Below are 27,350 nucleotides of genomic sequence, written 5' to 3'. Positions count from 1 at the left end.
TGTTGATGCTGAAGATGATGCAAGACATTGGAAATAAACTGGAGGCAAAGATGGCTAACTTTCAGGAAACACTGACCAAAGAGATACAAGATAAAAAATTTAAACAAGAAGAGATGCAAAATACAATAACTGAAATAAAAAATTCACTAGAAGCAGCTAACAGCAGAATACAGGAGGCAGAAGAACAAATAAGCGAGGTGGATGACAGATTAGTGGAAATTACAGATGAGGAACATAAGAGAAAAAAGACTGAAAAAAATGAGGAGAGTCTCAGAGAACTCTGGGACAACATTAAACGCACCAACATCCATATTATAGGGATGCCAGAAGGAGAAGAGAGAGAGAAGGGAACAGAAAAAATATTCCAAGAGACAAGGGCCAAAAACTTCCCTAACATGGGGAAGGAATCACTCACTCAAATCCAGGAAGCACAACGAGTACCATACAAAATAAACCCAAGGAGGAATACACTGAGACACATATTAATCAAACTGACCAAAATTAAAGACAAAGAGAAAATCCTGAAAGCAGCTAGGGGAAAGAAACAAATCACATACAAGGGAACCCCAAAAAGGTTATCGGCAGATTTTTCAGCAGAAACTCTGCAGGCCAGAAGGGAGTGGCATGATATACTTAATGTGATGAAAGGAAAAAATCTCCAACCAAGATTACTCTACCCAGCAAGGCTCTCATTCAGATTTGAAGGAGAAATCAAAATCTTCACAGATAAGCAAAAGCTGAGAGAATTCAGCAACACTAAACCAGCCTTACAACAAATACTAAAGGAACTTCTCTAGGCAGAAAAAAACAAGAGAAGAAGGAAAGAAAAAAAGGGTAACAAAAACAAACCCAAAGCAATTAATAAAATGGCAATAAGAACATACATATCAATAATTACCTTAAATGTGAATGGACTAAACGCCCCAACCAAAAGACATAGACTGGATGAATGGATACAAAAACAAGACCCATATATATTCTGTCTTCAAGAGACCCACTTCACTTCTAGGGACACATACAAATTGAAAGTGAGAGGATGGAAGAAAATATTTCATGCAAACGGGGATCAAAAGAAAGCTGGAGTAGCAATACTCATATCAGACAAAATAGACTTTAACATGAAGAATATTTTCAGGGACAAAGAAGGACATTACATAATGATCAAAGGATCAATCCAAGAAGAAGATATAGCAATTTTAAATATCTATGCACCCAACATAGGTTCACCACAATATATAAGGCAAATGCTAACAACTTTAAAAGGACATATCAACAACAGCATAATAATAGTGGGGGACTTTAACACCCCACTTGCAGCAATGGACAGATCAACCAGACAGAAAATCAATAAGGAAACACATGCCCTGAATGATGCATTAAACCAGATGGAATTAATAGATATTTCTAGGACATTCCATCCAAAAGCAACAGAATACACATTCTTCTCAAGTGCACATGGAACATTCTCTAAGATTGATCACTTCCTGGGCTACAAATCCAACCTTGGTAACTTTAAGAAAACTAAAATCATACCAAGCATCTTTTCTGACCACAATGCTATACGACTAGAAATCAACAACAAGAAAAAAAAATGCAAAAAACACAAACACGTGGAGAATAAACAACATGCTACTAAACAACCAGTGGATCACTGAAGAAATCAAAGGAGAAATTAAAAAATACCTAGCAGCAAATGACAATGAAAATATGACACTCCAAAACCTATAGGTTGCAGCAAAAGCCATCCTAAGAGGAAAGTTGATAGCAATACAAGCCCACCTCAGGAAACAAGAAAAAGCTCAAAGAAACAAGCTAATTTTACATCTAAAGCAGCTCGAGAGAGAACAGACAAGACTTACACTTGGTAGAAGGAAAGAAATCATAAAGATCAGAGCAGAAATCAATGAAATAGAAGCAAAGAAAACCATAGAAAAGATAAATGAAATGAAAAGCTGGTTCTTTGAAAAGATCAACAAAATTGATATACCCCTAGCCAGACTTATCAAGCAAAAAAGAGAGGACTCAAAGCAATAAAATCAGAAATGAAAAAGGAGAAGTAACAACAGACATCACAGAAATACAAAGGATCATAAGAGACTACTATATGCAACTAAATGCCAATAAAACGGAAAACCTAAAATAAATGGACAAATTCTTAGAAAAGTACAATCTTCCAAGACTAAATCAAGATGCAATAGAAAAGATGAATGGACCAATCACGAGAAATGAAATTGAAACTGTGATTAAAAAACTTCCAACAAACAAAAGTCCAGGACCAGATGGCTTCACAGGCGAATTCTATCAAACATTTAGAGAAGAGCTAACACCTATCCTTCTGAAACTATTTCAAAAAATTGCAGAGGAAGGGATACTCCCAAACTCATTCTATGAGGCCACCATCACCCTGATACCAAAACCAGACAAAGATACCACAAAAAAAGAAAACTACAGGCCAATTTCACTGATGAACATTGATGCAAAAAGCCTCAACAAAATACTAGCAAACCACATCCAACAATACATTAAAAGAATTGTACATCATGATCAAGTGGGATTTATCCCAGGGATGCAAGGGTTCTTCACTCTCCACAAATCCATCAGCATGATACCCTACATTAACAAACTGAGGAATGAAAACCATATGATCCTCTCAATAGACACAGAAAAAGCCTTTGACAAAATCCAACACCCATTTCTGATAAAAACCCTTCAGAAAGTGGGCATAATGGGAACCTACCTCAACATGATAAAGGCCATATACAACAAACCCACAGAAAACATCATTCTCAATGGTGAAAAGCTGAAAGAGAAGCTGAAAGAATTCCCCCCTGAGATCAGGAACAAGACAGGATGTCTGCTCTCACCACTACCATTCAACATAGTTTTGGAAGTCCTAGCCACAGCAATCAGAGAAGTAAAAGAAATAAAAGGAATCCAACCTGTAAAGAAGAAGTAAAACTATCACTGTTTGCAGATGACATGATACTATACCTAAAGAATCCTAAAGACTCTACCAGAAAACTGTTAGAACTCATCCATGAATTTGGCAAAGTCACAGGATACAAAATTAATACACACAAATCGATGGTATTTCTATACATTAACAATGAAAGTGCAGAAAAAGAAACTAGGGGAGCAATCCTGTTTACCATCGCATCCAAAAGAATAAAATACCTAGGAGTAAACCTACCTAAAGAGACAAAAGACCTCTACTCTCAAAACTATAAGATACTGATGAAAGAAATCAAAGATGACACAAATAGATGGAAAGATATACCATGCTCATGGATTGGAACAGTTAATATTATCAAAATGACTATACTATCTAAGGCAATCTACAGATTCAATGCAATCCCCATCAAATTACCAAGGACAGTTCTCACAGAACTCAAACAAAATATTTTAAAGTGTATTTGGAAGCACAAAAGACCCAGAATAGCCAAAGACATCCTGAAAAAGAAAAATGGAGCTGGAGGAATCAGGCTCCCGGACTTCAGACTATACTACAAAGCAATAGTCATCAAAACCATATGGTACTGGCACAAAGACAGACATATAGATCAGTGGAACAGGATAGAAGGCCCAGAATTAAACCCACGCACCTACAGCCAACTCATCTATGACAAAGGAGGCAAGAATATACAATGGAGAAAGGACAGCTTGTTCAATAAGTGGTGCTGGGAAAACTAGACAACCACATGGAAAAGAATGAAATTAGAACACTCCCTAATACCATACACAAAAATAAACTCCAAGTGGATTAAAGACCTAGATATAAGACCAGACACTATCAAACTCTTAGAGGAAACCATAGGCCAAACACTCTCCGACATAAATGACAGCAACATCTTCTCAGGTCCACCTCTTAGAGTAATGACAGTGAAAACAAAAATAAACAAATGGGACCTAATTAAACTTAAAAGTTTCTGCACAGCAAAGGAAACCCTAAACAAAATGAAGAGACAACCCACACAATGGGAGAAAATCTTTGCAAGTGAATCAACTGACAAGGGATTCATCTCCAAAATTTACAAACACCTTCTGCAGCTCCATACCAAAAAAATAAACAACCCCATCAAAAAATGGGAAGAAGACAGTTCTCCAAATAAGATATACAGATGGCCGAGAAGTACATGAAAAGATGTTCAACATCACTCATTATTAGAGAAATGCAAATCAAAACCACTCTGAGGTACCACCTTACACCAGCCAGAATGGCCATCATCAAAAAGTCTACAAACAATAAGTGCTGGAGAGAGTGTGGAGAAAAAGAAACCCTATTCCACTGTTGGTGGGATTGTAAATTGGTGCACCCACTGTGAAAAGCAGTATGGAGATGCCCCAGAAAACTAAAAATAGAACTACCATTTGATCTAGCAATCCCACTCCTGGGCATCTATCCAGAGAAAACCACAACTTGCAAAGACACTTGTACTCCAATGTTCATTGCAGAACTATTTACAATAGCCAAAACATGGAAACAACCTAAATGTCCATCGATAGAGGAGTGAATCAAGATGTGGCACATGTATACAATGGAATATTACTCAGCCATTAAAAAGAACAAAATACTGGCATTTTTAGCAACACGGATGGACCTAGAAGGCCAGGGATAGAATTCGTACCCTCAAGGAGATTACATCAGGTTCTTAACCTGGTGAGCTACAATGGGAACTTCTATATGACTAGAATATTTAAGTAGAGGACATTCAGAGATCATTTAAGATAAGAATAGTCTATTAAAGTTTTACAAAATAAGTTTGGTAGCAAACTGTTATATTTAGAATGGATGGGCAATGGGCTCCTACTGTACAGTACAGAAAAATGTGTGTGATTGTGTCACTTTGTTGTACAACAGAACTTGAAGCATCGTAAATCAACTTCACTTTAATAATAATAATATAAGGATAAAGTCTGAGTCTTTGCAGAGGATTTAAATAATGCAAAGGGGACTGGAGAAATGGGGTTGTAGAAGGTAGCACAATCAGATACTTAATGATATTAACAGTTCAGAGGAAGAAAAGGACAAAAATTTTTAAGATATTTGAAAAATAATGAATTTGTTTTTCTGGAGTAAAGTTTATGTACAAGAGTAATGAGAGAGAAGGCTGGAGAAATAAGGAAGAGCCAGGACATCAGAGAGTCTGTATATAGATAAGAAGTCTATAGTTTAATGATAAATGAAGGAAATCACTACAGGTTTTAGAAAATGACTGACAACAGAAGAGATAAGAGCAACAAAGAATTGGAGGCAAGAATGGCTAGAAATCAATTAATTTCACTTAGCCCTTCCATCAAAAAGGCTTCTTTTATCTCAAATCCTAAGATGTCTTAACTGTCTCTTTCGAAACCATTCCTTTGGTACTATCTTGTTATTTTTATTAGAGGCAGCAGGGTTTATTGGTTAAGAGCTTGAAGTTTGGGCCAGGCCCTTTGAATTCAAATGCTAGTTGCACCAGGTCCTTTGCACCTAGCTGTGCCTCAGTTTCCTTATCTATAAAATGGAGATAGTCATAAAACCTGCTTCAAAGTGATGTTATAAGGATTAAATCACTTAAAATATGTACTGTGCTTAGAAAAATGTCTGGCACGTAGTAAGTGGTATAGTGTTTGCTGGAATCATTTTTAAGTTTCTTGAGGGCAGGATCTGTGTCAGATTCGACTTTGTATCTCCAAAATTATTTAACACAACAGTAAATACCCAATAATTGTTAAGAAAAATGAAAAACAGTCTAGAGTTAAATATGTGATCATTGTTAAGAGTAATGAAAAACAATCTAAAATAGCCACAGTGGGGATATGACACAAAAATTTTAAATATTTAGCAAATGATTTTATAAAAACAATGAAGGACAAAAAGGATGCAGATGCCCCTGAGATAACAAGCCTGTGTGATCAGGAGACTAACTGCAATTTCAGGAAGTCCAGAGGGGAAGCCATTTCTGAATAAAAGGGAAGTATGGAATTTTGGTTTTAGACTCTTGAGGACAAGATGATAGTGAGTCACAACAGCTTTGACAGGACTGAAATTCAGAAGAGGAGCAGGAGTGTGGCCCTACTTTAGAGGTCGGCTACATCAAGACAATAGCAGAAGAGCTGTAAGGATGTGGATTTGGAACGGGGATTTTTCAATAATTAAGAATATCTTTTCTATGCTGAACTCCAATTAGTTTGGAGGTGCTGTGTTCATATCCATCATCTCACCTACCTCAGCTTTAGTCCTCAAATTATAGTTGAGGACTAAAAATTATATGCAGGTTCAAATCTATACTTTAAGATAATAAGGAAATTCAGCCATTTTATTGGGCTACCTTTATAACTAAATACTGAAATATTAAAAAGTCAATAATAAAATATAACTTAGAACTTACCCTGAGTCACAGAAACAGTTCCATAGTCCTTGGCCATGACTCCAGAGCAAGCGATTGAAAACCCGATTGAAAATCCGATATAAATTTACTTCCTCGACATCAGGTACCTTCCAGATGCGTGGAAGAACTGTACGGATACTTGTTTTTACTATGTCCAAAACCTAGTGGAAAAACCAAAGTTTTTCAAGTTTCAAAACTCTAGGTGAATATGTCTTAAATTCAAAGATGAATATATACAATTCAAAAGTGAATACACACACATGCATACTCACTCACTCACTCACTCAACAACAGCACAGAATGAAAGGTCCAAAAATAGATACTGCATATATGAAACTGGTATATGACATAGGTGGCAAGCCTAACCATTGGAGTAAGAAAAGATAAAATTTTAAATTAAATTTAAATTAAGTCAATACATGGAGATTTTTTTAAAAAGTAATCTTTATGAAAAAAATTGATGAAGTTGAATCATCATTTCACTCAAATTAAAAAAATCAACTTTAGAATGATTAAGGTTTTAAGTTTGAAAAACAAACTATTACATATGTTAGTGGAAAGTATTAGTGAATACCTTTTAGACCTTGGATTATAAAAAGATCACTTAAATAAATGTGGACTGTAAAAGATTAATAGATTTCAATTACATTAAAATTAAGAACTTCTAGCCATCAAAAGATACCTTCAAGGAATAAAAGATCAAGTTACAAACTGGGAAAATATATTCAAAACATATCCATCTAACAAAAGATTAGTATCAGGAATATACAATGAACAACTGACCAATTGCTAACATCAACACCAACAAATAGAAAAAAATGGACAAAGACACATGAACAGGAATTTCACAAAAGAGGAAATAAATATGCCCAATAAATGTAAAGAATAAAAATGAAGACTGAAATAAGACATCATTTTCTATCCATTTTATTGACAAAAATTAAAAATATGATACTATCAAGTGCTGGAGAAATATGAATCTACAGTTCTTAGACATTGTTGGCAGGAGTACAAATTGGAAAATAGCTGAACATTATCTTCTGAAGTTGAAAATGCATGTACCTGATGACCCGGCAGTTTTATTCCTAAGAGAAACTCTCATAGGTCAAAAATAAGAGTCATATACAAGAACATTCAAACAGTTGTTCACAATTGTAGACACCTGGAAACAACCTAATTCTCCAACAATGAAAAAGTGAATAAATAAACTGTTGTATATCTATTCCCTTGGACATGTATGTGGATGCCAAAATGAATGAAATAAAACACACAACACATTAATCACATAAATATAAGCTTTTTTAAAAATACATACCAGTGATTACATAAGTATGAAAACTTTTTAATAGAAATAAAAATAATTAAATTTAAAAATTTTATGAGGAATAACCATAGATATAGTAAGAACATATAAAGAAAATACAAGGGGCAGGATGCAATTCACCTATACTGAACCCAAGAAAATGGCTGTTTGAGACACAGAGAGCCTGGGAATGGGAGGCAGTCATTTGATTACATAATAGGTTATTGCTAAGATCCTTGTTTTGGATGTTGGGTTCACACATGGTACAGTAATTTAAAAACTGTACCTAGATAAAAGCTGGCCATAAACGGACCAATAATGAGAGAGTATCATGACACAAGGACAGGGATTGATCTAACTCTGGACAACTGAAAGCCTAGAGGTTCTAAAAAAAAATTATAAATTCCAAAAAGCTACTTTATTGAATTTACATGAATTTAATACTTTTGCAATTCAGGTATTTCCAATGAAATGCTTTTTTAAAATAGAAACAGACTCACAGACACTGAAAACAAACTTATGGTTACCAAAGGAGACAGGTCAGGGGTGGTAGGGAGGGATGGACTAGGGGTTTGGGATTGGCACATGCACAATGTGGTATATGGAATGAATGGCCAGTGGGGACCTGCTGTATAACACAGGGAACTCTACCCAATATTCTGTGATAATCTATATGGGAAACAAATCTGAAAAGAATGAATGTGTATACCTGTATAACCAAATCATTTTACTGTAAAGCAGAAATTATCACAACATTGTAAATCAACTATACTCCAATAAAACTTTAAAAAATGAAAAAAAAGCAAATACCAACAAATAGTTATTCTCATTTCAGTTCACCAAAGTAGATTTTTCACTTCTTCTTTTATCTATCTAATTAAGGGAACTTCCCATAAATATGAGAGAGAAGGATGAAAACAGACTTTCAAACATAAAGGTGAATGAAGATAGAAGATACCATTTCTCTCAATAGGCTCAAACATATAGAGAACTGGGAGCAAAGGAAGAATGTAACATGTTTCTCTTTAAAACGGTCATATTTAAAGAAGTTGTATTAGTTTTCTCTGATGAAGGAAATTTTATTTTATTTTATTTTATTTTTTATTTTATTTTATTTTTTTTCCCACTGTACAGCAAGGGGGTCAGGTTATCCTTACATGATGAAGGAAATTTTAGAATAAACATTTGTTGAAAAATCAACTTAGAAAAAAATTTTCAATATAACATTGTAGTTAGAGAAGACTATCCACCACAGCTTCTCACAATGAACTGTGCAAGCAGCCCAACTCCTTCCCTTCCCGCTTCAGCTTCTTTCACTGGGAAGTGGGGACAGTAACATAAACCCTAACACTGGAAATTTTAACATTACTCTCATTTCAAATTCCATTGTTAAATACTTATTCAACTTTAAAGTGATCTAACATTTGAGATTATGGGTTTTCATTCATTTCTTTCTGAATACATGCATAGTAAAATGCATATGAGGCATAAGAGCCAATGAGAAGGGCAATTAACCTATTTTGGCTGCTTGCACCATGCCAAGCACTGTACTAGGTGTATCACTTAGAGACTCGCTTGGCCACTACTCCATATATGTTTTATTTTTAATTTCGAGAAAATTTTAAAAGAATGATAGTTTAATATACTACCCTACATATGACTAAAAGCAGCAACTTCAGAAAGTGGTCAGGCAGTTAGGGGTGAGGAACACAGCTGTTCCGCTTCTGATGTTTCCTCCAATGTGGAGGTGGACACAGCTTCAGGCCTCTTGTGCCCACCAATCATACCTGCCTGAGGAGTGATTTCCCAGGTTGTGAGGCTAGCATGATCTGGGAAACCCAGAAACCTGCTCCTTCTTTGCCAGGGCACCTGCTGAGAAAACATATTCCCTTTTGCCTTCAGTTTTTTTAAGGAGCCTCCCCAAGGAGGCAAGCTCTAGTCCTGGACTAAGGAGTGGGTTAGAGAGACCTATAACGAGGAGGACATGAGGGAAAACAACCAAGGGAGTGAGAACCTTCACACAGGCTCTCCCCTCTGCCTGCAACAATCTCCCCCTGTCTCTTCCCCTGGAGAACTTCCATGTCTCACCTCAAACATCACTTCTTCAGGGAGACTTTCAGTTGCCACTAAACTGCTGTGTGATCCCTTAATGCTCAAGTCTTCCCCTATTAATAATTATTCCACTTTATTTTAATTCCCTGATTAGTTAAAAGAGATTGTTATCTACATAAAAAGAGAAACTATACCCATCTTAGTAATAAACTTATCATGTCTCCAAAGCTCAAGATAGGCCCAGCACTTAGGTGTTTGTCTCAGTAAAGATGTTCATTGCAAGAAAGTGAAACCTTTGCAAGCAAGGTAAAAATCAGAGCTAACACTTATTGAGGGCTTATAATAGACCAAGCATTGTTCTAATCATTTTTACATACAACAATTCATTTAATCCTCAAAACAAAAACTTTGAGATAGATATAACTGGTCCATAATCCTTTTTCAAAAACACTGAAGCTAGATGCCATAATTATACACATTACTCTTTCTACAGGAAAACATGTGAATATTCAAACCAAGAGACAGACAAAAATAACAACTTCCTGTTGAGTCATTGTCATCAAATGAGTTCAGGTGGGTTAGGTTTTGCTGTCTAATGCTTATGAAAAATGCTTTGGTTTTGAAAACATTTTGGATCTAATTTTACAGATGAGAAAGCTAAGGCATAGAGCAGATAAGTAACTTATCCAAGATTACACAGCTAGTAAATGGATGGCTGTGTAGCCCAACCTATGTTCTCAAACACTATTCAACAATGCCTCACAATTAATTTGATCTGTCCTGGTGCCATTGGCAAAATCCTAGAAAAGAATCCAACTGTTTCTTCTTAGATTCAGATTCACTTCCATTAAAATAATACTTGAGAAGATGGGTGGGGTCACTATTACAGAACTAGGTTGCCCAGGCACCCCCTTCATCAGAGCCATGGAGTCTATCAGGGACCAGTTTACTTAAAAGGCCAAACAGATGGGGAGACAATGCCTCCTGCACCTTTAGCAAAACACCTGCTGAATAATTTTAGGAAGGCAGAGGATAGGCAGGTAAGAAATCAGACTGGGATGAGGTGAATTAGCATCAGCTCTATTTGTTTTTGTTTTTTTAATAGTTATTTCCCCAATACACTATTTTTTTCTACTGCACAGCATGGTGACCCAGTTACACATACATGTAGACATTCTTTTTTCTCACATTATCATGCTCCATCATAAGTGACTAGACATAGTTTCCACTGCTACACAGCAGAATCTCATTGCTAATCCATTCCAAAGTCAATAGTTTGTATCTGTTAACCCCAAGCTCCCCAACCACCCCACTCCCTCCCCCTCCCCCTTGGCAACTACAAATCTATTCTGCAAGTCCATGATTTTCTTTTCAGCATCAGTTCTATTTGTAACGCTGTTTGGATTTCGGGGTGCTTTGGAATCAGAAGTAAATGGATGTCAGATAAATAATTTGTAAAACACAAAAACAAGTGGTCATCAAGGTGCCCTTTGTGTTTATCTGTGAACTCAAGTGAGGCTAACTTACAGAATATGGATACCCATTTCCTGACCTTGTGGCTTTTAAAAGCATCCTAATCTAACATTAAACTCTCCAAGGGAAAAAATAAATAGGCGATTCAGTCAATGAAAGCATTAATAAAGTGAAAAGATTTATCTTTTCCATATGAAATATAATACATCTGAAGGCATAAAGCACACAGAAAAATTCATATTTTGCAAGAACATACAGATGTTGAATGACAAACTGCTCCATATGGCTGAACAGTTGGTCCTAAATTAAAATAATAGCATGAGGTGAGAGAGGTTTAGAAATAACATTAAAATCACTACATGCTGTACTAATGATGCATGCAGCAGCCATGGCTATAAGGTAAAGGCATCATTGCTGATGCAAAACGAACAGCCTTGAACAGCATCTATGTCAGCCCAAATAAAAAGAGATGGAAAATAATAACATCAAAATGCATGCAGCAGCAGCTACAATAGGTATTAAAAAGAAATCGCTATTTAGAGAAAAAATACTTGATAAACAAGGATCTCTTAGAACCCTAAAATGCAAATATAGTACAACCTTATTATCACTACTTATTTCTCTTCATTCTTTAATCTTACTTTATGCTTGATATCACATCAGAGAATAAGCTTTTCAGAAAATTTGGCACCCTTCACAGCCCACCACCACTGCAATATTTTCAAACCTTGTGTGTATTCCTTACAAACTATATAAAGCAACTGCATTCTCGGCAGAAAGCTAAATTACGCTAGTGTGGCATTACCACAACATGACATTAAGTCAGATTAGCTGTTTCCATTCTCACCTGGTAAGGGTTCTTTTCAGTATTTTAGTCCTACATTGTTGACATTTAAATTTTACACACATTAAGGAAAATTTGAAATAAGGCATGTGGAAGAGTTTGGGCTGTGTGGCATTCTGATCTTAAGAGTTTTACAACATTCTAATGAGCAACTAACAAATGCTTCAATCTTGGAATAGAAAAAGTGAGACACATGTTTCAACAATGGTTTCTAAATGAAATTAAGAGAATTAAAACTGAGAGTCCTATGCACTCCACATCTAGAATTGTTCTCAGGATGTGGCAGTCTCCTAATCAATATTGCTGAATGCATGTTTGAATGAACAAATAAATGAATGAATAAGCAACTCTCAAAATCCACTATTATGCCTACCATAGTTCTTGTACAAAACTGGTAACCAATAAATGTGTGTCAAATTAAACTGCATCACATCCAAGCTTTGTGGTAGTCATGGAGACATGCCATTTGAATCTAATTGTACAGTCAGCTGACAGCATCTCCATTCAGGATCTGTTACGACATCCCAGCCAAACTTATGGTCTCCCCAGACTGCTCCAGGCGAAAGATCGAGCATGGATGGGATACCAGAGAGGGGCTCATTCTACTCAGTGTGATCCCACTCATGGGCACCCTTTGTTCTGGGCTCCCCATCAGCCTGACAGGCCTTTCTCAGAACTTCACTAAAGTCTGAAGTTCTTTCTCCCCAGTCCTCCTGGCTCCCAGTCCCTGGTGTCAGACCAACATTGCAATCGGAAGGCTCTTTCTGCCTATTCGAACTCTCTCTCTTCTTCATCTTTCTTGAGTGTTTGCTCTTATAAACCCCTTTCACTTCTAATTCTGCCTTATGTCTGTTTCCCAAGGGACTGAACTGACACAGACATCCAATGATTATTGATATCACCCCAGTTCAAAGATGGATAGATCTGATTAATCCACATTTAGATGCTAAACTAGCTAAGTCCTTGGCCTTCTAAAAGGTTAACTTTTAATAATATCTAATTTTACGGTCTAAAGCTGACCCACATTTCTAGGTTTCCCTTTGTTTTCTTGGATGCAGTTTCTAGCTTTAGAAAGCAAAGGTTTCAAACAGATAGTCAAGTGAATGGTCAACATGTTACAACCTGACAGACACGTTTTTATAACTCATTTACACATATTCTGTACAAAATAATTCTACATATTAAGAATTCTTAGTAAAATAGAAACATCAGAGAAACAGCCTGGCATGAGGATTCTTAGAAGGAAAAGTAAGTCACCTGTATTTTATACTTTCTAAGGCTAGAGCACCCTGCCATACACTTTCTCGCGTCCTCACAAGAACATTCCAGTACTTAATGTACAAATCTCAGAGAAGTTGTGAGAAGTCACCTGACCCAAGAAAAGGGCAAAAGCAGTAGTGAACCCCAGTCTACGTGACTCCAGGTCCAGTTCCTCTTTCCACTGCCTGTTATTGCCCCTTTCGTTTAAGATCAACATAAAAACATTTTAAAAAATTTTTTTTCAATACACTTTGAAACTAATTCACTATATTGGCTCTTTTGTTGTCAATAAAAATATATTTCAGTCAGTCAGCCATTCTCTGATCCCACTTTACCTCTGATTCTAACTGAAATAATAAAGTGGGGAAGAGGTAGAGAAAAAAATTTATATGTATCATTATATAACTATGAAGAAGTCCCATTCTTCACTATACAGCTAAGAAGTTAAGAGTCTATTTTGGAGAAAAAAAGCCTCTTAAAGAATAAAATGGTTGACAAAAGAAAAAGAGTGGTCATGAAAAGGGCAAGAAAAATTGCTACAAGTAAGTTGCACAATGGGTAAATCTTGGGCTTCCTCTTCTCATCATGGTCCAGGCTCAGCATCCCTCAGCCACCTTTCAGGGCCTCCATGCAATTGGGCAACTTTGCAAAATGAGCTTACTGTTAAGATTAGCCCTTACTGTTCTCTGAGAATCAAAATTCAAGCTATGAATTCTTCTGCCAAAAATAGAATTGTCAATTACGTTACCTTGCACAAGAATGACTGTGACTGCTTGGGTAGCTTTTAGCTGGAGATGGAACATCTTGTTACTTTTTGCAAGCACAAAGGAAATATATAGTTGCTCTGACTAATGCCAACATGGAAGAAGCAACAAAGTCACTCAAAGAAAAGGTAACTAGATATTTAAGTTGTATTAAGAATCATGCCTCTCACATTAGTGCTCTCACTCCCCTAACATAACAGTGTACATGAATACTGAGATGTAGCTGCCATCGGAGAACTGGAGGAAAGGATTACACAAGGATAACTTACTCCAACTACTCTTAGAGTCAATCAGTACAGGAGAGGTTAATATACTGGCATAAGTACTTGCTAGTAAAGTGATAAGCAAGCATTATTTTTACTTGAAATTTATAAACACAACTGAGCATCACAGCCCTAAAACTTGAAATAGATCATTTCTTCTAATTTATCAATATTATCACTATTCACACACACTGTTTGATCATCCCATAAATGTTTATCAGACCTTTTCATATCACACATAAAAATGGGAATAGCATTGTCTTAATTTGTGGCTATTCAGATGACACACAGCACTAGTCAAGAAGCAAGAGCACAAAAAGAAGCAGCTAGCTTGCTACTGACAGAGTCAAGAGTCTAGATTTGAATCAACAAAATGTTTACATAAAGCCTCCTACAGATGACTACAAGGTAAGACAACTCCCCTAGCTTTCAGAGAGGTGGAAAACTTAATACAGAAATCTCTCAAGTCAGATCAGAAGTATAACTGAGTACAAAGTACTGTGAGGATTTAAAACAGGAAAAAATAATATCTAGTTATGGGGGAATCCACACAGGCTTCACAGAAACACCTGTGTCTCTCTGTCATTCTTTCATTTTTAAAAAGATTATGTTAATTTAAAAAAATAGAAATGTACCATCAATAAATGCATCCTCCAGAAATAAATTATCTTAATAATTTAGTACTTATTTTTGAAAAATTTTCATGCTAGGTATACATTTTAAAACAGTACCCACATGGATGATTTAAAGTGGGACAACAATATTACTGTATAACTTCTTTGTTTACTATCTTGGTATCTTTTTGGGTTGGTTATAAAAAGGAAAAAGTTGACAAAGTTTCTCCCTTTGACATTTTTGTGGATTCTCTGATGGAATCTCTCAGTAGGAAAATAAGAAGTTATTTAGAAGGCTACACATGGTCTAGATCCATGCTGCTAATAAATGCAGCAGCCACTACACTCACTTGGCCACTTACACTTAATTAAAATTAAAAGTTCAATTCCTTAGTCACAATGATGAATTCAAGATCTCACTCAAAGGCCATGTGCAGCTAGTGACTGCCATATTGGACATCATAAATAAAGAACAAATCCATCACTGTCGAAAGTTCTATGGGACAACACAGTAAAGAAACCCAGTGTTTTCATTTCACCTGGCTGGAGAATGAATTAGTGACGAAGACTGCACTGCATGGGTGACTAATGGAGATGAGAAATGAAGGCCACCCAGATCTGCAGGGCTCCCTCAGTGCCAATGTGAACCACACTTGGCCTTCATCACTCTGAACCAGAATGCCTCATGGCCTAGGAGAAATCATGCACTTGGTGGCAGCTTATTGCTTCTATCCTTCACTCATGATTATTAAAGTCTGGCTAATTTTACCAATGTGCACATGTTCTATACATCACCAGTAAAAAAACTCATGCTATACTTCAGGTTATGATCTGTGATTCTAGGATAGTACTCAATTGAATGCAACTGGACAGTATGGATGTACCCCAATTTATTTAACCGTATTCTACTGATAGGCTGCTTCAAATATTTTGCTTTCACAAATACCACTGTAATATATGTTCATGTATATAAATCATTTTTTGCATTTCATACAGATTATTATTCTGTAGGACAGAATGCTGGAAGTGGTTTTGTTGAGTTATAGGTTATGAGCATCTGTTTTTTTGTTTCGTTTTGTTTTCTCGACAAGACTCTTTACTTCTGCAGAAGGACGCAGGTACTCCAAAAAGTGCACGCACCGAACAAAGGACCCTCCCCTATTTATCCCTAACGCAGGTGATTTACCTGTCCCCTTCCCATTGGTCAGGTCAGGGCACACATTCTTCCCAGTTGGCTAATTTGAAACAAATTGTTACTGGGAGAAGTGGGAAAGGGGAGGGATGGGGGGGTCACAGGAAGGCAAAACCAGAGCAAAATGGAGTAACCAAGATTTCCTTTGATAGAAAAGACATTATGTTACTTTCCACAATTCCCCCCTTTCATTTTTTTTTATCAAATATTCTTTTCTTCAAACACTTTGATCACAGTTTGGCTCTCATGTTTTATTGTATCCATCAGGAGTATACTGGCTTGGTGGAGAGGGGGTCCCAGTGGCTTTGTTAGGGCAGTTTTTATTAATTTTTGAGTAAGTCCCCTGGCAAAAGGAATTACATAACATGCAACTAAGACATGGACACTAACTACAGCAGTTTGAGGGGTAAAGATTTAGTCCATTTCTCTCTTTTTTTTTTTTTTTTTTTTTAGGAAAAAATCTTTGTAAATGAACTGGCTGACATAGGATTAATCTCCAAAATATGCAGACATCTCATACAAATTTGTATCAAAAAACAACCCAATCAAAAAGCACCATTTCTTTTTTTTTTAACCAATTTTTTAAAAGGTCTGTGAAGGGGTCATTAATACCAGCATTCTCTGAAAGCTCATCTGCTAAGGTTATTAATCTGCATAGGGCCTTGGTGATGGTGCTTTCTGGGGCAGTGTTGTTGGGAATGAATGTGCAGCACTGGATATCAATCATTACACAGACTCCACCCTTTTCTGCTAGGGTCATGTCTAAAGCAAGTCTATTTTCCCATGTCATTTGACTAGTTGGCCCTAGCTGTTCAGCTATTTCTTCAATGGCATCTCTAGTGTAATTAATGAATCTTTGTTGTTTGTAAAAGATGTAGTTTATCCAACCAACATTTTTCTTTATGGTTGACCACCAAAAGAGAGCAGATTCAAACATGGATCTACCTGATTTCTTGTCTTAAATTTGTTTGGAACACCTATTGAGTCGATATAGACCTGGGGGGTCAAAGGACCACCACCCTCCGTGGGGGTGATGTCTCGTTTCCTCAGGATTGGCTAAGTTGAGATTGGGGCCTAAATGCCAGGGTGAAAAGGACAGTCAATTGCGCCAAAGTACAGTCTCACTTTGATATTCCAGAAGGATGCCCATTAGTGGACTCCCACAATACCACCAGACATCTGCCTAGGGCACTTGGAACTGGGCTTTATTGTGGGGGTGATGTAGGACCAGCTTTCACTGCACCTGGTCAGGTTGCCTAAGAAAGTTGCCTTTGCTTCTTGTCATTTTAGACATGAGAAGTTGACATTTTCATTTGGCTGCTGAGCAGTTCTCGGGGGCTATTAATAGATTAAAGCAAACTTTCTTTCTAAAGATTTGTACCAATGTATTCTCTCTCCAATAGTATAATAATGGTCCTTTTATCCAGACTATTTCCATCACTGGATATTATTTCTTATTAAATTTTTTGCCAAAATGATGTTTTTTCACTTGCTTTTCCTTTATCATTAGTGAGGTCAGGGGTCTATTTACATGTAAGTTGGAAATTTGAAGATCCAGAAATTATCTTTTCATGGCTTTTTTTTTTACATACATGCCTTTCCATTTTATTTATTCATATTTCTAGGATAGTTTCCCTTTTGCTGATTGACCTTTAGGAAATATTGGTTTACTGATATTACTTTGTGTGGATTTTTTTTCTTTCAGCTCTGCCCTCTGTGTGTAGACATTCCCAGGCCAGGGATCAAACCCACACTACAACAGTGACAACACTGGATCGGATCCTGAACCACTTGGCCACCAGGGAACACCTGCTTTGTGTTTTATATGCTGTAAGTATCTGTCTTCCTCAATATCCACTCCCTGCCCCTTTCCCTGCCACCCATGCTCACCACTTCTGCCTTTTAACCTGGTTTAAGACATCTTTGGTCATCCATTAGTGTCCATATAATCAGATCTGTCATTCTTTTCCTTTAAGATTTGTACGTTCTAAAACCTAAGTTTCTCTTAAGAAGTCGTCTCCACATTCTAAGATTATAAACACAGCTTTCAATATTTTCTTTTAAATGTTGAAAATTTTCTTTTTTTACATGTAAAACTAGAGTTTATCTGGAATATATTTGTGTATATGATAGAAGATAAGGCTTCCAATTAAGTTTCTTACCAATACGTAGACAATTGTTTTTGTATCATTTAGGAGAAAAATTACCTTTACTCCACTGATTCGAAATGTCACATTTATCATGTATTAGTACCTTATACTTTAATCTGTTTATGGGCCATCTATTTTGATTAGCAACTTACCTAAACTCTATCTTCTAGATTACCAAAAGTACACAGATTTGCAAAAAAATCAGAATGCCAATTCCAATAAGAAGTCTTTATTTTAATCAATCAAAGGCACAGGCAGTGACCAAGCAAACCAATACTCGGGGATTATGGTAAGTTTTCTGTCCACCTCTGTTACCAGCTTTGTTGCATCCTCCTCAATAGCAGCACAGTGTCTGCTGACATGACAGGACACTAAGTTGTCCCTTGCCAAATAAGTTAATATACAATAGTGAGCTCAATTTACTAAGAGGAATGTATACAATGTCAAAGTCATCATTTGATCAGAGTCAATTTTCAGCTTAATTAGCAATAAAGCCCAGAATGGGGAAACGGCAGTGTGCATTATTAGGGAATACAACAGTTTCACTATGGCTACTAAAATAGCGTATTTCCCTGAAAATAATGCTGCAATGCATTCACTGGGCCCCTAGGGCTGCTGGCCATGTCCATCTCTTGCTCTGAGACAGCTCGCACGTACCTTGTACTGTCTCTTCACATTTCCAAAGTCCTACTCCACTGGAAGAAAACCTTCCCATGTTCCTACAACAAGGCCATGGACTCTGCCTTCCCCCCACTAGGATAAATGCTCCTGGTTAGGACAAGCCTTCCCAGCTGACTTACTGGAGGATTTTCTGTCACCTCTCTTTCCTGTGCCATGCCTCTCTTCTAGATCATTCTCATCAGCAACTAAGAGCTGCCAGGCTACACCACAGCCACAGCAACACAGGATCCAAGCCACGTCTGTGACCTACACCACAGTTCGCAGCAACGCCAGATCCTTACCCCACTGAGCAAGGCCAGGGATCGAACCTGCGTCCTCATGGATACTAGTCAGATTCATTTCTGCTGTGCCACAAGGGGAACTCCAAAAACTAAGTATCTCCATCTTAAGAGAAAAAAAAAAAAAAAAAAAAAGCCTATCATTAACCCACATCTCTTTCCAGCTACCACATTTCCCTTCCCCTCTCAGAAAAATTCTTTTAAAAAAGTGCCTATACTAGCTGTGCCTTTTTCCTCTCATCTCCTTTTTGTGTGTGTCTTTTTTTTGCCTTTTCTAGGGCTGCTTCCTGTGGCATATGGAGGCTCCCAGGATAGGGGTCAAATCGGAGCTGTAGCCACCAGCCTATGCCAGAGCCACAGCAACACAGGATCTGAGCTGTGTCTGTGACCTACACCACAGCTCACAGCAACACCAGATCCTTAACCCACTGAGTAAGGCCAGGGATCGAACCCGAAACCTCATGGTTCCTAGTCGGATTCATTAACCACTTCGCCACCAAGGGAACTCCTCCTCTCATCTCTTGAACCTACTCTGGGCAGGTTTTACTCCCCACCATTCTGCTGAATTTGCCAGGATCATGGAGCCACAGACCTCCATGTTATCAAAACAAGAGCCAGGTCTTGGTGCTCATCTTCTAACTCCATATGCAACTAAAAAACTCATATATATAACCACACACTCAACATCTTCAGTTGGATGTCTAATCAATATATCAACCCTAGCATGTCCAAAACCAAATCAAAGTAAAACAAGACAACAGGAACAACAAACATCCACCCATTCAATTTCAACCCTAGCTAAGCACCATGAGTTCCTGCCTCAGTTACTCAAAATACCTTCTACCTGTTCTCTATTTCTATTCTGCCACATTCCTTCTCCCTCAATTCTATTTTTCACAAGTAGCCCCTATGATCTTTTCAAATTATAAACCAGACTATGTACCTCCTCTGCTCAAAACTTTCCAGTAGTTTCCCATCACTTGGAATAAAACCCAAAGACTTTCCACGGCCTCTCAGTTGTGATTGGACCCTCTTATTTGTCAAAACTCAACTGTCACTCCCATATCACTTACTCTTGACCAGCACAAACCAACTATCCTGTAAATAAGGCAATAAATGGTGTGCCCTATGCTTTAAGGACTCATCAAGCTAACTTCTACCCAGGGCCTCTGCCCCAATGCACTGTAGCTACAGAAGTGGTCTGCATAGTATTTCTTTCTCATTTCATTTAGGTCATCTTCTTTTAATTTTTTAATTCTGATTTATTTCTCTTCATAGTAGTTAACACAACCCTACTACTATTTATTACCAAACACCTTAACTAGGATATAAGTTCTATGAGACCACAGAATTGTGTGTGTGTGTGTGTGTGTGTGTGTGTGTGTGTGTGTGTGTGTGTTTTCCAGTCTTTTTTTTTTTCGGGCCCGCACCTGCAGCATATGGAGATTCCCAGGCTAGGGGTCTAATTGGAGCTGTAGCTGCCGACCTACACCACAGCCAGAGCAATGTCAGATCTGAGCCATGTCTGTGACCTACACCACAGCAACGCCAGATCCTTAACCCACTGAGCTAGGCCAGCGATCGAACCCGCAACCTCATGGTTCCTAGTCGGATTCGTTTCCACTGCACCATGATGGGAACTCCCAAGACCACAGAATTTTTTTAATTCACTTGTTTATCTTCAGAGCTTAGAACAGTGCCTGAAACATCATAGATATGCAATAAATTTTCTTAAGGAAATAAGTAAACAAATGAGCATGTATGTAGTTTGATTATAAATGTGGCTAATGATCCTAGCTTTATATGCAGCTTAATAATCCAAAAGAGCAAACATGTTTGGGGCATTCATTACTCACTTTTCGTTGTTTCACAGAGTCCAATTTTATAAGCCAATATGAAGCCACTTTTGTTTTATGATACTTCCAGTTATCAATGATCTGTTTTAAAGGAGAAACATTAAGAATTTTAATCTAGCAATTTCCTCAAAAATGACAAATAAAACTAAAGGGTTGAAATCAATTTTATTAATTAATTTGTGAAATTAAAGCACCATAATATTATTTGCAATAAAGTATATCCACTTTCATTAAGACAAGTGCAAAGATTTCTAACATAAGGTAAAGAAGCCATCTTTAATATATTCTTCTCTTCCTGAAAAGCACAAAACTCCCTAATGAATGAAAGTCAAATGTCTTCAGGTACATAAGATGTGGGAAGAAGCCCAAGATACAGATTTTTTTCATTTTAACTCCAAGCACTGTATTTACAATATCATTCATAATAGCAAAATATTGAATAATATATCAGAAGACAGCTTATATATAATTAGTATTCAATTATTCCTTTGTTTTGTTTTTTGTGCAAATCTGCAAAATTCTGAATATATATTCTGGTCATATACACTTTGATGAACAGATTAAAATATTTGCTGCATATAGTAAGATTATAGTCTAATGTCTCACATAATTACTAATATATTTAATTATACAAGCTTATACACACATTCTTTATAAAACAATCACAGAAATCACAAATAATTAGTTCTACTCTCTGATCACCTAATTTTCCTTCCACCTGATTAAAAGCAGTAGTATATAACTTATATCTCTAAGAAATATAACTAAAATGTCTAGTACAAAGACATTGGCTCTACTTAACTGAATAATGTAATTTATATAAATAAAAATATATCTATAATTTTTATTTCAAAAATTTTCATTTTTCTTCCTTTCCCTTCAATGTAACAAACAGCAGCTCATTTGAAAACAAGATATCATTTTTACTTTTTAAAAAATATATAAAAACACAGTGTACAGTATTTGGGAATTTTGGTTATAACTATGTTATGGTCATAAAATACAAACTTCCAGTACTTATTTTTTTAAATAATACTTTTTATTACTCTTTGTTTGTTTTGTTTCTAGGCAGTGCTTTAGACAGGTCTAAAGTAATGCTAACTAGTAAAGGCATGGCTGTGGTTTTTAATCCCACAACTGGCCACTAGATGGTGCCTTCTCCTCTAAAAAAAAAACAAAAACAAAAACAAAGCAAAAAGAAAAAAAACAGTGAAAGCAGAAAACAACTTTCTATTAATGAAGAGTTAACCTATGACTGACAATGCGACTGAGGAAATGCTCCTTCACCCAAAATATTTTAATAACTTGGGCTTTCTTTCTAAATTAGGAGTAAGGCCTTTAATGTGAATTTTAGAACTCTGCCATTTTAGAATGTTCCACTGGGTGGTGCAAATGTGTGTGTAACAAGAAAACACAACAAAAACCGGTTCAAAATTTGACCAAAACCATTCAAGGTGTCACATTCGAATATTCTTGATAGTTTGCCCGTTTTGTTTTTTGGTTTTTTATTTTTTCCTGTTATTATCTCATTCCATAGGAGATCTTTGTAAATCTTTATAAAAGCAGGCTTAACTTTATATGTCTTTATATGTCAGTCATTAAGAACAATAATTATATTACACTGATTATTCTCACTTGATGATGCAGCTGAATCATTAAAATATGACTACACGCTAAAAGATATTTTGCATTACTGATTATAAACATGATCTCACTGCTTATGAATTATAATAACTAAAACAACCTCTGTATTTTCTAAAACTTGTGGAGGTTGCAAAAGACATCAGTTAACTTTACTATGTCACTGAGAATAATGCTATTCTGGAAATAAATTTTAGGATTTTCTGCTATGGCTCAGTGGGTTACGAACCCAACTAGTATCCATGAGGATATAGGTTTGATCCCTGGCCTCACTCAGTGGGTTAAGGATCTGGATGGTTGGGATCCCACCTTGTTGTGGCTGTGTCATAGGCCCACAGCTGCAGCTCTGATTTGACCCCTAGCATGGGAAATTTCATATGTCGCAGGTGCGGCCCTAAAAAGCAAAAAAAAAAAAAAAAAAAAAAAAGGAAATAAATTTTAATGTTTTACGAAGAAGAATAAAAATGTATGCACTCTTAGAATTTTGTATACACCAAATACTCACATCCTCTATCAGAAGTAATGATTCTGCATCTGATTTTCCTGGAAACCGGATCTTCATGTCCTTGAGAACAAATAAGGTCTGACTTGTTAGATCATCTTCTTGTTCTTTTGTTCTCAGTTGCCGCAAAGACTCACACTTAAATTTGAAAGAATACAGATATTTGGAGGGGGTCTTATTTCATTGTGCCACTATAATCTGAAAGACATTTCTAGGTAAAAATGATGCACTTTTAATTGAAAAAGATAACAATGAAAAAGAAAGAAAATAATGTTTTTACATTTTTTCTCAGCATTAAATTCTTAGGATTAAATAGATATGATTTCCCTAGAGTGTCTTTCACATTTCTACAGAGCTGTATTTTATGTGTTTAAAAAAAGACTTCCTGGTCAGTTTCATTTCCTACATATACCTTAGGCAATTACTGATTAGAAAAAAAAAAGCATTCATTATAATCAAGTGAAATTCATTCACTTATATTCTTCAGACTTTTCTCTTTAGAAGCATCAACCACATTAAATAAACAAATTAAATAAGCCTCTGGTTTATGTGAAGGTACAGGGAGATAACTATTTGAGCATTGACAAGTAATCCTGGCTGAAAAATAAATCCACTGACTTCCTCAATATTGAATCTCTGGGATTTATTCTAAGAAATATACATACACAACTAATACTAATATGTTAATAAACAGGAAATATTATAGACAATGTTGTACTTCAGGGCTATATGGATAACTTATCAATGGTTTATTTTTTAACCTATCAACCCTAGTCCCATTAAAGAAAATTTTCCATACATCAAACATCCCCAGATTTACAGATATACTGCATCATATACTGCGAAACCACATATTTACTCAGATGATTTTAAACAGCATTATCCTACTCCCTTAGCAAATGGAAAATAAAGTCCTCTTATCAGTATTCATCCTCAAGTTCTATGATACAGTCAAGTCTGTGTTTTAAGAGTCCATACTCAGTTATAGGTGAAGAAAGATAAATAATCCAAATTCCAGGAGACCATGAGTTGAATTATCAGAAGGATCTGAAGTTCAATCTGTCCTCCTCCTGGCTAACCCCTCTGCTACCTGAATCTTGGGTACGGCGCTAATCTCAGAGGAGCAAGACAGATGACTTAGGCTTACCATGGGAGAGCTAGTGGAGCTGGCATCATTACTGTGAGGCATATGCCTCGTGTAGGAAGAAGCACGGTTTAAAGAATGTGACCGAGACCCTGATGTTGGCCGGGATGCTGATATCATTTGTTGAGCAGAAAAGGGGCGGTTGTCCACACTGGATGGTGACTGAGATGAGATGGACCGAGGGCAACTGACTGAACGCCTTATGGAGCCTATGGATGGTGGAGAAGAGGGTTCACATAGTAGCAGAATTAGCAGAAGTTCTCCACTGTACTGGGTCTATACAAACCAACAATTAGCAGTGTGGCAATAAATGTCAAAGTATAGGCATCATCATGAGAATATGAGTTTGAAGTTAATTCTTCAATGTAAACAGTGAACCTGGTACAGAACCCCTGTTATGTATGAAGAATGGCTATCATGAAATAATACTTAAACAGTACTTCAATGTTCTATTCTTGAATAATGAAAGGACCAGAAGAAAGGAAAACTAACATGTATAGAGCACCTTCTATAAACCAGGCATCATGCTAGGTGCTACACTTTTATCTTTATTCTCATAGAAACCCTCTGAAGTATGAGCCTCCATTGCCTGAAGGCTCAGAGAAAGAACTTTCTCAAGGTCACATGACAAGAAAGTAGCCAGGCTCAGATTTAAATCCTGACAATGCCAGTCCCCCTCCCCTTTCTTAAAATATCATGATACCATCTACTATAGCTGGACTAGGTTGATCACTTATTAGCATTTGTGTATAGGTTAGAAATAGAATATTTTACAGCAGGATTCATGAGGGAAAATAGATAGGAGTCTATATAATGGCTAGGATAAATGGATTTTATAAAATTTAGGGCCCATGAGAAAAAAAATGATAATAAAACAGAAGATAAACAAAGATTATCCTAAAGGAGTTTAAATATATAACTGGATATTATAAGAGTAGTACTAGACAGATAAATCTTATTCACAGGACAGAAGAATTTTAAAAATTAGATTTAAATTCCCACAGTAAAAGAGTTAAGTGAAGGGAAAAAAATATCTGGATCTAATGGGTTATTCTCAGAACAACCAGGAAAAACCATAGAATATCTTCCTCCATGGCGATAACATTTAAAAAACAGAAACAGTTGTTCCAGGTGAATTTCGATTCCTGACACAGAAAAACAGAATGTCACTCAATATTATCAATGTTTTTATCTTTTTATGTTCATATAGTCTATATACCCTCTGTTATATATTCTCTCTCTGCTCAGGAAATATATCAATCTTCATTAATTAAATAATTTAATAAAACTCACATGAAGGCAGGTTGAATACCCAAATATTTCTCTTCATTAGCTGTTGAAAAAAATTTAAACCTTTATAAAGGCAATGGACAAGAACCTTACATTCAGGGATGTATTTCTAAGGGAAATTTTGAATTGATGATAAGCCTAATAGTCCTCATTTGGTTCTGGAGAGTACAAAAAAGTATACTCATTCAAGCTATAAAAGACGTTTTTTTAAAAAAAACAAAAAACAAAAAAAAAAACCTTCCATTTGTTCCAACTATTAACTTTCTTTTGAACTTGAAAGTCGTACTAGTCCTTCTGAATGGACAGTGCTTCTAAAAAGGACTGTGTGAGGGCCAATCTTCTACTAAGAACATACCCTCAATAAAGCATGTTCTATTACCTACACCTTGGCCCTGCTCCCTTCAAGGGCTTAGGTGATGGTTTGGACATGTATAACCAGATCATAGGTGCAGAAAGAAATATCCTTTCCTTTGAAACACAACAGATTCCCATTTTTTTCCTCTGCGTACACTGGAAATTCAGACAAAATAATGAAAGAGCTAGACATGCCAATGATATTTAAGAAAATCAAAAAAAAATAGTTGAAACTTGCATACACAAATTATTTGAGAAAAAATACTTCTGCATAGGACTGCCGTATATCAAACCTAAATATATCCTTTGGGACGGTAACAGGTTTAAAATTCCTGAGTTACTATCTACAACAGAAAGTGTTATACATCATCTGGATCTTGTTCTTGGTTATCAACAACCCTTTGGAGAGAAAACTCAAAGAGTTTGTGGCTATAATATTTGGTAGCGTTAAGATTAAAGACAGAATAGACAACAAATTGAAATTCTTGTTACAATTCCTAATATAAAAAAATGGAATGAATAAGGAAAAATATAACTGAAAAAAATATATATAGGTTTAAGGTAGATGCAAATGATTGCATTTGGAGTTAGGGTTAGGGTTAGGGTTAGAGAGGCAATGAGATCATGCTGTATAGCACAGAAAATTATATCCAATCGCTTGTGATGGAACATGATGGTAGATAATGTGAGAAAAAGAATGTATGTATAGGGAATTTCCATCAAGGCTCAGTGGTAATGAACCAGACTAGTATCCATGAGGATGTGGGTTCAATCCCTGGCCTTGTTCAGTGGGTTAAGGATCCGGTGTTGCTGTGATATGTGATGCAGGTTGCAGATGTGTCTCGGATCCCACATTGCTGTGGCTGTGGTGTAGGCCGGGAGCTGTATCTCCGATTTGACCCCTAGGCTAGGAACATCCATATACCACGGATGTGGCTCTAAAAAGACAGAAAAAAAAAAAAAGTATGTATTTGTGTAACTGGGTCACTTTGATCTATAGCAGAAATTGACAGAACACTGTAAATCAACTATAATAGAAAAAAATTTTAAATATAGCTTTAAAATGTGAGTTTATACTTAAAAACATTTTAGTACACTGTCTAATCTCTATTTATTAACCTATTTGTCTGGGAACAAAGAAAAATCTCAGAGCTATAGGAACCCCAGCAATTTTTTTTCTCACTCCTACCCTAATCCTCTGACAGTTCTTGCTGTTAGGGATGCACACATTAGCCAATAGAAAAGAGGCTTAAAAACTGATGGAAACTGGGTAGAACAATGACAACTTCTAAAAGAGAAATCAGAGCCATGCTTACAC

At 36.3% G+C, this 27,350-nt stretch overlaps 1 protein-coding gene and 1 long non-coding RNA gene across 12 annotated transcripts in view; one reads left to right on the top strand and one right to left on the bottom strand.

The window, feature by feature from the left end:
• The window catches only part of TTLL7 (tubulin tyrosine ligase like 7), a 159,822-nt gene that overhangs the window by 27,788 nt on the left and 104,684 nt on the right, over nt 1–27,350 (bottom strand). For 9 of the 11 annotated variants that reach the window (XR_002345113.2, XR_002345115.2, XR_002345116.2 and 6 more), the window contains exons 16-19: nt 24,392–24,597; nt 23,248–23,382; nt 21,102–21,182; nt 6,372–6,532 (exon numbers count right to left, since the gene is read on the bottom strand). Coding sequence is in view for 2 of the 11 variants with exons in the window: in XM_021096371.2 (XP_020952030.1) it covers nt 6,372–6,532; nt 21,102–21,182; nt 23,248–23,382; nt 24,392–24,597 (583 nt within the window). In the remaining 9 variants the exon portion in view is untranslated. Of the gene's footprint in view, nt 1–6,371; nt 6,533–21,101; nt 21,183–23,247; nt 23,443–24,391; nt 24,598–27,350 lie in introns of all 11 variants that reach the window. The other 2 variants (XR_014807911.1, XR_014807910.1) reach the window with 1 other exon arrangement.
• LOC146402824 (uncharacterized) overlaps nt 1–27,350 on the top strand; it is a 125,838-nt gene that overhangs the window by 90,804 nt on the left and 7,684 nt on the right. Inside the window, exon 2 of the long non-coding RNA XR_014807916.1 lies at nt 17,842–17,966. This is a non-coding gene — a long non-coding RNA (uncharacterized LOC146402824). The remainder of the gene's footprint in view (nt 1–17,841; nt 17,967–27,350) is intronic.

Source organism: Sus scrofa, chromosome 6 (assembly GCF_054392235.1).
Source record: "Sus scrofa isolate SSC_HxYL_T2T_F1_AM1 chromosome 6, Sscrofa_HxYL_maternal_Yorkshire_Landrace_v2.0, whole genome shotgun sequence".
NCBI classification, from domain to species: domain Eukaryota; kingdom Metazoa; phylum Chordata; class Mammalia; order Artiodactyla; family Suidae; genus Sus; species Sus scrofa.
The sequence above is the reverse complement of the archived record's forward strand: the minus strand, read 5'-3'. Positions and strand labels throughout refer to the sequence as shown.